At 39.7% G+C, this 15,217-nt stretch overlaps 1 protein-coding gene across 1 annotated transcript; it reads right to left on the reverse strand.

The window, feature by feature from the left end:
* Positions 1-2,943: 2,943 nt before the first annotated feature.
* LOC117288845 (loricrin-like) lies at positions 2,944-9,899 on the reverse strand. Its single transcript, XM_033769698.1, has 3 exons — positions 9,588-9,899; positions 5,086-6,310; positions 2,944-3,674 (listed from the first exon to the last, which is right to left on the reverse strand). Exons 2-3 carry the CDS (start codon positions 6,266-6,268, stop codon positions 3,454-3,456), a joined length of 1,404 nt encoding a protein of 467 aa, XP_033625589.1. The 5' UTR covers positions 6,269-6,310; positions 9,588-9,899; the 3' UTR covers positions 2,944-3,453.
* Between the last annotated feature and the right edge of the window lie 5,318 nt (positions 9,900-15,217).

Below are 15,217 nucleotides of genomic sequence, written 5' to 3' on the forward strand. Positions count from 1 at the left end.
TCTTTTTATATGTTTTTAAAATGTGCTGTTTTTCTGGATAAAACATTTTCTGCGAGAACAAAGTAAGACATGGATGCAAAAACCCAGCCGAAACAAGGAGAGATAAAACTGTATTACCTTGATGCTCAAACCCAAGTGGAAGTGATATGTTTGTTTTATTTTGTTGCTCAGACCAAGCGAAAACGATAGATTTGTTTCCCTTTTAACTCAAACATGACCAAATATGCAATACATGGCTAACAAATAAATTGAATTTATAATTTCTTTTGAATGTAATGTTAGCCTACAAAAACCAGATTGATTCGTGAAATCTATAGAGCACAATTTCAGTTTGGAGGAAAAAATTGTAAAAAAAAGAAAACATATTGCTCTGAAATGCTGTTTCGAAGCAATATTTTCAGACTACATGTATAGTAGCCTTGCTCAAGGCAGTCGCATTATTCGCTCCGAAAAGACGCCGTGCGATCACACCGCATGACCCACCCGTAAACACACTGTCACATCGTACGACTACTGTGCACATAAGTCATCCGCACTCGTACCACTAACCGCAGTGTACGGGGGCATCGTGTCGTGCGATGTTACGCACAGTGAATACGGGTGGGGTTTTATACAGCGGCGGTCTTTTTTCGGAGTGAATAATTCGACTGCCTTGAGCAAGGCTACATGTATAGTGACAATTTTAAAGCCATTGGACACTTTAGGTAAACAGTATTGTCCAAGGCCCACACTTCGTGTTACTATGGTGGCTTTAAAGGGACATCGCAAATATATATTGACGCCAATATTGACGCCAATATTCGTGACTTTTACCCCAAGTTGCAAATATTGACGCCAATATTGACGCCAATATTCACGACTTGGCCCAAAGTCGCAAATATTGATGCCAATATTGACGCCAATATTCACGACATGGGCCCTATGTCGCAAATATTGACGACAATATTGACGCTAATATTCACGACATGGGCTACACGTCGCAAATATTTACGCCAATATTGACGCCAATATTTACGACATAGCCTCAAGTTGCAAATATTGACGCCAATATTGACGCCAATATTCACGATATGACTTAAGTCGCGAATATTGACGCCAATATTGACGCCAATATTCACGACATGGGCCCTATGTCGCAAATATTGACGCCAATATTGACGCCAATATTTACGACATAGCCTCAAGTTGCAAATATTGACGCCAATATTGACGCCAATATTCACGACATGACTTAAGTCGCGAATATTGACGCCAATATTGGCGCCAATATTTACGACATTGCCTCCAAGTCGCAAATATTGACGCCAATATTGACGCCAATATTCACGACATGGGCTACACGTCGCAAATATTTACGCCAATATTGACGCCAATATTTACGACATAGCCTCAAGTTGCAAATATTGACGCCAATATTGACGCCAATATTCACGACATGACTTAAGTCGCGAATATTGACGCCAATATTGACGCCAATATTCACGACATGGGCCCTATGTCGCAAATATTGACGCCAATATTGACGCCAATATTTACGACATAGCCTCAAGTTGCAAATATTGACGCCAATATTGACGCCAATATTCACGACATGACTTAAGTCGCGAATATTGACGCCAATATTGGCGCCAATATTTACGACATTGCCTCCAAGTCGCAAATATTGACGCCAATATTGACGCCAATATTCACGACATGGGCTACACGTCGCAAATATTTACGCCAATATTGACGCCAATATTCACGACATGGGCCCCAAATCGCAAATATTTACGCCAATATTCACGACATGGGCCCCAAGTCGCAAACCCGCTCAGGCGTGAATATTCATTGTTTTTTTAGCAACCTAGGTAGCTGGGTGGGCAAGAAAATAGTCTGGCGCACTGGTCCCGATCTCGCTCGCGCGCTCTGACAATAATATCGGGTCTGGGTGCCAGACTGTGTGGGAAACAGACTCCCCAAGTTGCTTTAAAAAAATTCACGCCTGAGTGGGTTTGCGACTTGGGCTATGTCATGAATATTGGCGTCAATATTGGCGTCAATATTTGCGACGTGTAGCCCATGTCGTGAATATTGGCGTCAATATTGGCGTCAATATTTGCGACATAGGGCCCATGTCGTGAATATTGCCGTCAATATTGGCGTCAATATTTGCGACAGAGGGCCCATGTCGTGAATATTGGCGTCAATATTGGTGTCAATATTTGCGACATTTGACCCATGTTGTGAATATTGGCGTCAATATTGTCGTCAATATTTGCGACATAGGGCCCATGTCGTGAATATTGGCGTCAATATTGGCGTCAATATTTGCGACTTTGGGCCAAGTCGTGAATATTGGCGTCAATATTGGCGTCAATATTTGCGACTTTGGGCCAAGTCGTGAATATTGGCGTCAATATTGGCGTCAATATATATTTGCGATGCCCCTTTAAAGCCACCATATGTATCACAACTTATGTATAAAACAACAAACCTGTGAAAATTTAGGCTCAATTGGTCATCGGAGTCGGGAGAAAAAAAACGGAAAACCCACGTTATGGCACCAGTACAATCAATGTAAGGTTACATTTTCAGTAATAACTCTTATGAAATGACTGACGAAACGTTTTTCAAACAAGATGCCTACAACTGTAGAGGCATTTCAAAGAGTAGCTATATTTCTAACAGGACCTATCAGCATTTGAGATTAGTGCGTCTACATTGTGGTAATGAAACAGTTCGTAATGCTTACACCAGAGCATTCGACTGTACAGCCAACGAGAATCTGGCATTTCTGGTTTTCTGCATTGCTCTTTCTTTTATTTATCATAACAATTTCCGTTCAACCCCCAAACGGGAATTGTACCAGGGGTCGATTTCACAAAGAGTTAGGCTAGTCCTAACTTAGGACTAGTCCTAGGAGATATACAAATTGCATGGATAGTCCTAAGTTAGGACGAGTAATTGGTCCTAACTTGAGATAAGACTAGTCCTAACTCCTTGTGAAATCCCCCCTGGGGTCAATTTCACAAAGATAATCCTAACTCAGTTCTATGACTCTCTTGTGAGTTGTTAAAAACGTAAGGCTTGTCGTAACTTAAGACTAGTCATAGGACTCTAAAAGAGTTATTAAAAACTTAAGGACAGTCCTAAGGTAGAAATAGCTACTTGTCCCGACTCGAGATAAGACTACGTCTAAACTCTTTGGGAAATTCACCCCAGACTTCTTCTTCTTTCTTAAGTGAGTTTCTGTTTTGAAATAATAAAATTTCGCTCTCAAACAGATTTTCTGTAATGCATTTAGAATCTTGATTTTCGTTCAACCCTAACACGGGCACTGTACCAGACATCTTTATGAAAAATTAATTGATTGAAAATTCAAAGTGTGTACTAATTAGCTTCTGTCCTCAAATCTTTCGCTCTCAGACAAACAGCCTAGTCCGGACTAGGCCTAATCCGAACTAGTCTAGCCTAGTCCGAACCGTCTCCACCATCCTCGATGTCGACCACACGAGGTTCACCCTCAGGAAGTCTCTTCTTGACCGTAATGGTGAGCACCTTGCCCGTCAGGGACGAGGTAACAGTGTCCGGATCCATGTCCTCTTGCAGCGTGTAGGTCCGGGTGAACTCACGGTCCCGGCGAGAGCCGGAGCTACTTTCGCCGGATTCGCCGGAACTAGCCTCATGTTTTCCTGTTGTTCAAATTACCAAAATAAAAACAAATTTAAACGAGTTTTTTAGGAAGAAACTATTAAACAAAAATTAATTTTGTTTTGTACCCATACACCGATGTGTGTTAGCACTGTATTCTCAGTACTTTCCCCGAGTCCTGTGAAAAAAATATCACAGGCATGTTACTCGGGTGGGATTCGAACCCACGACCCTTGCAATTCTAGAGAAGCGTCTCATAATTAAATAGTAAACTTGCGATTATAACCGTGTAAATTCTCTATTGAGAGAGTGTTGGCTCTGAAAAGAGCCGGTTTGGTCTCGACGTTTCAAACAGTACACTCTACTCGTCTTCAGGAGAAAACTGAAGAACAGCTGTTTGAAATTCTATAAAGAAACAGACAGTTTTAACTGTCTGTTTCTTTATAGAATTTTAACATCAACACCTGCACTTTTTTCATGTACAGAATGTCTACATAGTATAACTATATACGTTTGTAAGGGTTTGGTGCAACCGTAATGTTTTGGGTTAGTCTTTTTGTTATGACTAGAAATAACTTGTTGAAATCATCATTCCGTTAAGAAATCTTAAAATATATTCCAAAAACACCTTTTCAAACAAAACGGTGAAAACCAATATTGAGTTCCTCGTTTATAGACTTCATTGCCGCTTGATCTCAGAACACAAAATGTTCCTTCGATCTTCAAACGACAGCTCAGAACTCATCTCTTCAAACGGGCATTTTAAATCCTAGACCTTTGACTTTGACTAAGCGATCCGGCATCCGTGAGTGGCATTCTTGTCAGAAACCGTGCGCTTGATAAGAGCTGTTTATTATTGTTATTATTTAAAATTGACAAACTTTCATTGAATTATCGTTTTTTTCATTGTACACGTTCCCTGGTCATTCTGACAATGACGTATTAACAGCTCGAACTACTCTTCCGAGTGTTCGTAAGAAATTCACTTGAATCACGAAAAAATTTCATTTGTAAACCTTTTAAAAGACACTGGACACTATTAGTAAATGACAAATACCATAGTCTTCAAAGTTGGTGTACCTCAACATATGCATAACTAATAACAAAACCTGTGAAAATTTTGAGCTAAATCGGTCGTCGAAGTTGCGAGATATTAATGAAAGAAAAACACCCTTGTCGCACCATGGTCACACGAAGTTGTGTGCTTTAAGATTCTTGATTTTATAGAGACCTCAAAATAATTCTAAATCTGAGGTCTCGAAATCAAATTCGTGGAAAATTTCTTCTTTCTCGAAAACTACGTCACTTCAGAGGGAGCTGTTTCGCACAATGTTTTATACTAATCAACCTCTCCCCATTACTCATAATCAAGAAAAGGTTTTATGATAATAATTATTTTGAGTAATTGCTAGTAGTGTCCACTGCCTTTAAATGCAAATATCATGATCTTACCACTAACAATCACTTTGTCCCCCCACACTTTGACTTCAAGCTCGTCCAGTGAGTAGTGCTTGACGCTCGTGGTAACTTGGAAGCCATTCTCTTTGCTTTTAATCCAGTTGCACTGCGACGTGCTTGCAAGATGTTCGAAGAATCGTCCCCAGCTGGTACCTCCAAAAATTGGCCAATCGGTTCCGGAGCCGGAACCTTTCATACGCCCAAGGAAAGGGCAACCGTCCCCGCTTCCACCATCTTTCACATGTCCCATGAACGGGCAACCAGATTCAGTCCCGGAACCTTTCATGCGCCCAAGGAAAGGGCAACCGTCCCCGCTACCACCATCTTTCACATGTCCCATGAACGGGCAACGAGATTCAGCCCCGGAACCTTTCATGCGCTCAATGAAAGGGCAGCCGTCCCCGCTACCACCATCTTTCACATGTCCCATGAACGGGCAACGAGATTCAGCCCCGGAACCTTTCATGCGCTCAATGAAAGGGCAGCCGTCCCCGCTGCCACCATCTTTCACATGTCCCATGAAAGGGCAACCAGATTCAGCCCCGGAACCTTTCATGCCCCCCAAAAAGGGACAATGGGTCCCACTGCCCCCACCTTGCATTTGTCCCATGAATGGGCAACTAGATCCCGACCCGGAACCTTTCATGTGGCCGAGGAAAGGAAAACTGGTCCCACTGCCCCCAACTTGCATCTTTCCCATGAATGGGCAACCAGACCCGGACCCGGAACCTTTCATGGCCCCAAAGAAAGGACAACCAGTCCCACTGCCCCCACCTTGCATCTGTCCCATGAATGGGCAACCAGATCCAAACCCAGAACCTGTCATGCCCCCAATGAAAGGACAACCGGTCCCATTATCACAACCTTGCATTTGTCCCATAAAGGGGCAGCCGGACCCACAACCGGAACCTTTCATGCGCCCAATGAACGGGCATCCGGTTCCACTACCACCTTGCCCAATGAAAGGACAACCGGCCCCACTGCCCCCACCTTGCATCTTTCCCATGAAAGGGCAACCAGACCCAGGCCCGGAACCCTTCATGCGCCCAATAAACGGGCATCCGGTTCCATAAGAACCTCCAGCTAGTGTCGACCTCATGAAGGGACAGCCACGACTTCTGGCGCGATAACCACCGCACCAACCACCCTGGCGGTTTTTATTGCAGAATCGGAACATTATTCGCAATCAATTCCTCGAGATTGTGGACAACGTGACGGTCTGTTTGTAAAGAACAACAATCAACAAAATTATACGTCGCATATTGCCTTTACGACATTGGACGTAAACACAACAAAGACAGTGTTATTGTTTCAACCATTTATTCTTTTAAAACAAATTACATTATGACGACCAATGGTCGAATTAATGGAAAATCTTCAGAGAATACAATCTGTTAAAAGGGCAAAAAATAAAGCAATACTTTATCAGACAGTAGCCTAGAACAAATTAAAGGAACACGTTGCCTTGGATCGGTCGAGTTGGTCTTTGAAAAGCGTTTGTAACCGTTTGTTATAAAATGCTAATGGGTAGAAAGATGTTGTAAAAGTAGAATATGTTGATCCACACAAGTTTCACTCGCTCGTCGACAAACACGGTCGGCCATTTATGGGAATCAATTTTTTTACTCCCATAAATAGCCGACCGTGTTAGTTCGCAAAGTAAAAGGAAAACCACGCAATTTCGAGGCAAATTTGTGTGGATCATTGTATTCTACTTTTATAACATCTTTCTAACCATATTACAAAAGGTTACAAGCGCTTTTCAAAGACCAACTCGACCGGTCCAAGGCACCGTATTCCTTTAATTTTTAACAACAAGTTTAAATTTCTCACTTTATTCTGATTTAGCAACCTTTCTTGATTTTATTTTATTTTTATTTTTATTCTGCTGTTTTTCTTCTTCAAAGATCATTATTAGGAGAACATAGTAAGAATTGGGTGCACGAACACGGTTAAAGAGAATTTGTCTACCCTTTATTGCTCAAACACAGCCGGAAAATGAATGGGATAGATTTTATTTCCCTTGGCTGCTCCAAACAAGCAAAAAAAGAGGAAGGTACTATATTTGTTTTTCCCTTGAAACTCAAACGTGACAAGCTAAAGTGCAATAAGTGGAATTTATCATTTTTAAAATGTTAGAATCTATTAGGTTAGAATCTGAAGCACGTTTTTCACAACTGGATGAGAAATGAGAAAAGAAACTTTGTTTCGCCCCAACACCTAGGGCAATTTGGACTATAATGACAATTTTAAGCTGTTAATTTGAGAAATAACAAGAAAAGAAAAAGAAAAGTTCAATAATAAAATTATGTTCTACAGCTAATTAACACAATTTTAGGTGTAGCCGGCGAAACCTATAGGCCGCGTGAACGCTCGAATCAGCCTAAAGAGTAAAGACACGGGCGGAAAGATCAGCTCAAAATGTATGGATCAATTTAGCAGATTTCTTTTTTCAATGGTAACTACTCAAAGCAATCGATATTAGAAAACCTTACTGGTTAACGAGTAATGGGGAGATGCTTATAGTATAAAACATGGTGAGAAACGGCTCACTCTGAAGTAACGTAGTTTTCGAGAAGGAAGTATTTTTTGACTAACAGATTTGAATTTTGATTTCGAGACCTCAGAATTAGATTTTGAGGTCCCGAAATCTGAAAGCACACAACTTCGTGTGACACACATGTGTTTTTCTTCCATTATTTTATCTCGCACTTTCGTCGACCAATTGAGCTCAATATTTCAAAGGTTTGTTATTTTGTGCATATGTTGAGAAGTTAGAAGACTGGTTTTTAACAACTGCTAAGGTCTCCTGCATTTTTATATTTCACTTTACAAGTCCTGTATTGATATTTGGGTGGGTAAACTCAGACAGATTGATTAATAGAATTAGTCTATATTGCCCATACAATTGCACACAAAAATCGTACTGTGTGCACAAAAACTGAATCCTTTGACTTTTGAATACATGTATACATTTTCAGAATGCGGAAACCTTTCATAATTGTCAACGACCTGTCTTCTCACTTGGTGTATCTCAACATAATTATGCACAAAATAACAAACCTGTGCAAATTTGAACTCAATTGGTCATCGAAGTTGCGAGAAAATAATAGAAGAAGAAAAAAACACCCTTCTCACACGAAGTTGTGTGCTATCAGAATAAGCTTGAGTACGAGTCCTCACGCGCGAGGTCTCGAAATCAATTTTATTGAGAAATTACTCTTTTATCGAATATTTACGCTACTTCAGAGGGAGCTGTTTCTCACTACAAGCTCCAAAAGCACCAAAGTGCCCTCGCTATCAGCAGCTCTCCATTACTCGTTACCAAAGAAGTTTTTATGCTAACAATTGTTTTGAGCAATTACCGTAATAACAGTGTCCAGTGCCTTTAAAGCTTAAGTTTAGGTGTCCCGGGAGCGAACATCTATTCATAATGTTTGGACCATTGGAACAAAAATTGTGCACCCAGACACAGCAATTTTAACCGCTTAACATTCTGCCTTCCGGTCGCGCCTAGTGGGTCCAGCATCATGTTTTTCCCGTAGCTACTCGGAGGGTTTTAAGGGAGGAAAGCCGCAAAAAGCCGCATTTTATTCAAATTCATTTTTTTTTAAACGTGTGGGGGGTGAGGAATGGTTTTTTTCTTCATATCGCTCAGTTCGGCAGTTAAAGGAACACGTTGCCTTGGATCGGTCGAGTTGGTCTTTGAAAAGCGTTTGTAACCATTTGTTATAAAATGCATATGGGTAGAAATATGTTGTGAAAGTAGAATAAAATGATCCACACAAAAACATACATGCCTCGAAATTGCACGGTTTTCCTTTTAACCTCGTCGACTAGTACGGTCAGCCATTATTTTATGGGAGGCAAACTTTTGACTCCCATAAATTGCCGACCGTGTTAGTTCGCACAGTAAAAGGCAAATCACGCAATTTCGAGGCAAGTTTGTGTGGATCATCGTATTCTACTTTTAAAACATCTTTCCAACGATATGCATTTTATATAAAAAACTGTTACAAACGCTTTGTATAGACCAACTCGTCCGATTCAAGGCAACGTGTTCCTGTAAGTTGTCCCAGAGGTCCATATTTTCTCAGCCGGTATCTACTATCAAGACCTCTATGGCAAAAAAAATCGTCTTAGAACTGAAGAAGGGAGAGTAAGTTTCAGCAGAAGATTAGCACAATAGGTTTTAAAGGCGCAGCATTATTCAAATATTTATTGCCGGGAAGAACTCGACGTTCCCGACATCTTTAAACATTGAAAGACAGCAACTCAATTGGAGAAGATGTACGCGCGCAAAACTTGTATAGTTTTTTTATCTACAAAAATCTGTTTTGCCTACACACTATTTTTCTTTTTTTTTATCCCTTTTTGCATAAAAATAACGATTTCGCATGTTATTGAAAATTGAATGGCGTTGCCATAACAAAAATACATCAATTATTACGCCACATTACTAAAAGTCACACAACGTTTTAATCAAAATAACTTACTGTGTCGCAGTCAGAATTCCAGAGGATTCGCTAAATCTCCTGCACCGTCTGTGAGCTTATGAGTGTATGAAAACTAACGTCCCCCAAAGGGTGTATTTATGATACCTTGTTTTTCTCCAATTCAAATCAGTATAACAAAGAGCTTGACGGATCAGCAGTCTATAGGTATTGGTCTATTTCAGCCCTTTTCCACTGCGTACACCAAATCCATTGGACGGCTTACAGTATACCCGCAGGTCACTAATTTCCTTTGTGATTTATCTGCAGAGTGTGCATCGTTTTTCGTGCGTGGAAAGGGCTTCTGGAATTCGGTAATTTTCAGCCTTTTCTGAAAAGTCTCGACCAAAATAATGTACCAGTAAATTGAAACGATCTGTCGTTATGTATAAAACAAAAATCGGTGCAACTCAAATTTTAAAACAAAAAATAATAATTTGTACGTAAAAAATGGCTTCAAAAAGGAAGAAAACAAGTCACAAAAAAGCACGGCAAATTTTCCCGGTATGAATGTCAGCAACAGTCCTCAAATGTCGTTGTGGTCGGGGCACCATACCAACGAAAAACAGCATACTGCCATATTAGTCGATGATGTCATCGTCAGCTAATCACAGTGCAGGAAAACCATGCTGTCTAACAGTTGATTTTTTCGTAATAGGAGTTTTGGATTAACGATGGAAATCGTTGTATCCTGACTGGACTAGGTACGATCCGGTCTCGCTTTCAGTATTTTCGGAAGAACATGAAATAATCTATCCATATATACTTATTGAGAACTGTTGCTGACATTCATAACGGGAAAATTTGCCGTGCTTATGTGACTTGTTTTCTTCCTTTTTGAACCAATTTTTTACGTACAAATTTCTCTTTTTAAAACTTGAGTTGCAACGATTTTTTTTTATACAAAACGACAGATACTCTTCATTTTAATGTATTTTTACATTGTTTCTGTCAATACTTTTCAGATAAGCCCGAAAAAGACTGAATTTCAGAAGCCCTTTCGAAAAATCACGCCAACTCGTGTGCAGATAAATCACAAAGGAAACTCATTATATCGAGTGACTTGCGGGTAGACTGATTCGGAGTTCCAGCTGCGCATGTCTGTTACTGCTGACAGGGCAATTTGTTGCTCTCCCGTGACCTTTTGACAATACCAGAAAGGTCACTAGAGAGCAACAAATTGCGTTGTCAGCAGTAACAGACATGCGCAGCTGGAACTCCAAATAGGCTTAAGGGACGGGGTTTTTTCCGACACAAACTGCAACAGAAAGAAAAGAAAACATCTACCGGCTATATGCTTGTCTTGATACCGCGATCTGATCTGTTTCTCATTAATATTTTGTAAAATTTTTATGTTTCTCATTAAACTATGAGAATGTCTTTTTTTTTCAAAAATCTTAGGGCTCACTATCAATGCTGACCTTAAGTGGGGAACCCAAGTTGCCGAGATACGGAAGAAGGCTGATGGGAGACTCTTCATGCTCAAAAACACTAAGACGTTTCATTACAAATGACTCCAGCGCTTCGATCACTCTCCTCACAGAGAAACAGCTCCCTCTGAAGTGACGTAGTTTTCGAGAAAGAAGTAATTTTCCACGAATTTGATTTCGTGACCTCAGGTTTAGAATTTGAGGTCTCGAAATCAAGCATCAGAAAGCACACAACTTCGTGTGACTAGGGTGCTTTTCTTTGATTTTTATCTCGCAACTTCGACGACCGATTGAGCTCAAATTTTCACAGGTTTGTTATTTTATGCATATGTTGAGATACACCGACTGTGAAGGCTAGTCTTTGACAATTACCAATAGTGTCCACTGCCTTTAAATATAGTGTGCCAGAAAAGAACATTTGAAAGAATCACATTATCGGTACAGGGCTTGAATTTGGGTGAAAAATTAATCCACAAGACCATAAGCCTTTTTTGAGGTATGGCGGACACAATGCTACAACACGGTAAAGTTGTGGTAAATTATTGTGCGTATTGACCATAGAAATAGAACATAATGTTCAGTGAAGTGCGCATTTTAGGCGACGCGGCGTTTACACGTAAACCTAATGACCACCAACATGGTGAGCGTTGCATCAGTCGCGGCGGATGACGCGCGCGTATCACGTCCGCCATACACCCCAAAAAGGCTTATAATATAGGGTTGGCAGGGGTGGATTTCACAAAGGTAGTCCTAACTTATAGGATGAGTTACTGGTCCTAACCACTCTTTTCTCTTAGCATTGCCTAGGACTAGTCCTAAGATAGGACTACCTTTGTGAAATCCACCCCAGAATGTTTACTGGACCACAATCAAAATGAGAAAAGACTTTTATTACCTAAACTGCTTTTAATTGAACAACACTATATGAGAAGATTAACAACAATTTAGATAGGTCCTTTCACATTTTGTTGTAGGTAAAATTTGATATTCAACAGAAGATGTTTTAGACTCAAAAGTCATCATTTAAACATTACTTTTATTTAAAATTAAAATTATTTTGCAGTGTGGTGTTTTTGACTCCAAGCCCATGATTTATTTCAGTTTAATGGCCCATTACTAAAATCATTGGCCTCAGGATAGGCCATTAAGTGTCAATTTCAACCCCTGTTGTATATAGACGATGTGACATCTGACGTCACACGAAAACCATAACATGATTCGCGCGCATACCGCCGGGCAAAACCTTTGTGTTTTGGCAGCCAGCTAGAAAGTGTATGCAATCTTACGGTTACACACCTATAATCCGACACCCCTATGTTCCGACACCCCTATGTTCCGACAACTCAGCCTATATTCCGACACCCCTACATTCCGACATCCCTATATTCCGACACCCCTATATTCCGACACCCCTATATTCCAACACCCCTATATTCCGACATTCCTATATTCCGACACCCCTATATTCCGACATCCCTATGTTCCGAAACCCCTATATTCCGACACCCCTATGTTCCGACACCCCACTGTTCCGACAAGTTGTTTCCGCACATTATTACTCAGTTGATCAATAACAAAAACACAACTTATATTACGCCAGGTTTCCCAGTAAATTTCGGCCGGGATTAGGTTTGAACATTCATAAGATGAATGTGTACTGTTTTAAAAAGTGATGGAATTACGCATGCATTTCATTATTTTTTTTGTGGTTATATACATGAGTGTGGCTCACCGAGGTAGCTGGCAATGAAATACTCGGTACTTTGCTATTGTTAGATGCGTGTCCGTGTTGATAACATTTCATGAGCTTTCAATTAATAACAATTCCAACCCTCTCCTGCGTTTATTGCGCCGATGTGTAATTTCTTTCTTTTGCCCCCCCCCCCCACAAAAAATATATATATATAAGTGGTTTTTATTAATTCATCACTGTAACTATCTGATGTAAGTACCCCCCCCCCCCTTTTTTTCCACAGGTCCCTCATACCAATTTTTAAAATCATCATACCTTTGATCTTGCTATTCTTATTAATTGACCATTGTTAGTTGCATCATGATGCAACTTGCTCACTAATCCTACCAAGTTCATGTCTCCCTGCATTGTTGTCGAACAATACATTTACCACTTTTATGGTCCAGTAACCCATCCTTTCATTCTAAACATCCTTTGTCCTCGCCACTTCACTCCTATTGGTTCATAGCCACCAATATTGTCTCTGAAATAGAAACTTTGATTGGCTATTATTTTCCCGCTTCTTTCTGGATCCTTTCCTTAATCCCTTTCCCCCTCTCTTTTTCTATAAATGGATATGTATTTGTTTGTACTTGTTTTATGCCTCTGAAGAAGGTCCGGATTGGATCGAAAGCTAAGGCCATCTACCCTATTCATTAATATATAAATAATGGTTGTAAAACTTTAAAAAAATAATACGACACGCATCAGTAGATATGGCTGTAGATCGTAACAACTTTGAGAAACTCACCTTTTAATACGTCCACCCAGGAGCAAAAATCCTCATTCTTGTAACTTTTTGCTCGACGAGCACGAACAACATGACTGCATGGACTGAGACGTTAGCAACTTGTCACGCAGACACGCGCGTGCGCACACGCGGGGAAAAACATAACTTGCATGTAAACACCGGATTCTTTTCACAGTTCCTTGTAATACCTACCAATGCCATGTAAAGTTTCTCTTTACTTCGGTAAATCTTACATAACTTTGGTTAACTGCATTACTTACTCTCAAAACATGTATATATTTGTTTACATTACAAATCAGTATATATTTTTGGCCGTGTTTTACTTAAGTTAGGTAGTTTCTTACATAACTTCTTTTACAAAACATCTTTTTACCACTTGTTTTCTGAGTGTACATTTTATAGAAAAAAGGAGGGGAAATGGATTAAGGGAAAGATCAAGAAAAAAAGGTTAATACAAATGTATATTTTTTTAATCTAACCTTTTTAACCAAAATATATACCAACATAAATATATTCAGACGTTACTTATAGATGAACAATAGCAGCTTCTTGTGAGAATTTACGGGGTTTTTTTATACAGAGTCTTTCATTGTGTTACCACAAGTATTATTCATATTTTAATGTAACAATGGTAGCATGATGGTTTAATTAGGTGATTTTTAACTGAAATTGGTATTAAATACAATGTATGTAACATTTGTTGAAGTAAGCATCTAGCATTCAAACTTGTCATTATTTTGTGACTAAGTAGACTTGGCCCCTGTCTTTATACGAGCCTCAAAGAATGACGCCAGACGTTCAGGCTAGTGACTAAGTAGCTCTCTTGATTTGTCGTGTATTTGTTTAGCCCTAGAGGGCGAACTTATTTATCGTACGTATTTTTCGTTTTTTTTATAAATTTTATTCAAGTAAACACTCTTTAAAAGACAAGGCGCGACCCGCTTGTAAAAAATGTGGGTTTTGTTAAAACACGCGATTTTTCTTTTTTTTTTAGATTAAAGCTTAGAGGGGATTGTCTTTGAAGCTAGTTATTGTTAGTAAATGGAGCCCTGTACTTTTTTCATATTCATGGCCTTTGCATTTTCGTACTGGGTCTAGCAAGTACGAAAATGCCAAATGTAAATATCTTCAAAAATGAGTACTCGGTCTAGTTAATGGAATACAACTAATCATGGGACAGTTGTTTTTGAAGTAACTTTATACATTGAAAAACACCACTCTTTACATTTCGAGTTGTGCCTCATATGGCTCTTTAAAAAGAGTGGTGGTTATTCACTCTTTTAGAGGAGTTTCACTCCGGGATAGAGTGAAAAATCACTCAAAAAGCTGCAAACTTCAATCTGAAAGAGTGGAAGACCACTCGAACAAGAGTTGTCCCTCTGATATGGCTCTTAAAGAGTGCCTTTTCACTCTTTTGCATTTATGATGTTGTAATAATCATGTGATGGTCTTTTGCAACCTATGATCAAAGTTTTGTCATCGGTGATGGTCTTACGTCATGATCGGTGATCCACTTTAGTGCGTCGCCTTTTGAACGTGAAATTTTTACCGCGTCCATGGCTAACCATGGACCAACACTTTTTCTACACAGGCAATGGCGCGCATGTAGCTGTTGTATCCCAACATATTAAATGCATGAAACAACAACAATCCTGTAAATAAATGTGGGCTGAATTGGTCATCGAATTTGCAAGAGAATAATAAAATCAAAACAGGTATG

The sequence above is a fragment of the Asterias rubens genome, chromosome 4 (genome assembly GCF_902459465.1).
Source record: "Asterias rubens chromosome 4, eAstRub1.3, whole genome shotgun sequence".
Taxonomy (NCBI): Eukaryota; Metazoa; Echinodermata; class Asteroidea; order Forcipulatida; family Asteriidae; genus Asterias; species Asterias rubens.

What these genes read in the sequence shown, in the direction of transcription:
- LOC117288845 (XM_033769698.1), bottom strand. Translation starts at nt 6,268, where the DNA reads ATGTTCCGATTCTGCAATAAAAACCGCCAGGGTGGTTGGTGCGGTGGT. An exon ending in GGACAAAGTGATTGTTAGTG is followed by an intron (nt 3,675 to 5,085) that starts GTAAGATCATGA and finishes TTTGAACAACAG; the next exon opens with GAAAACATGAGGCTAGTTCC.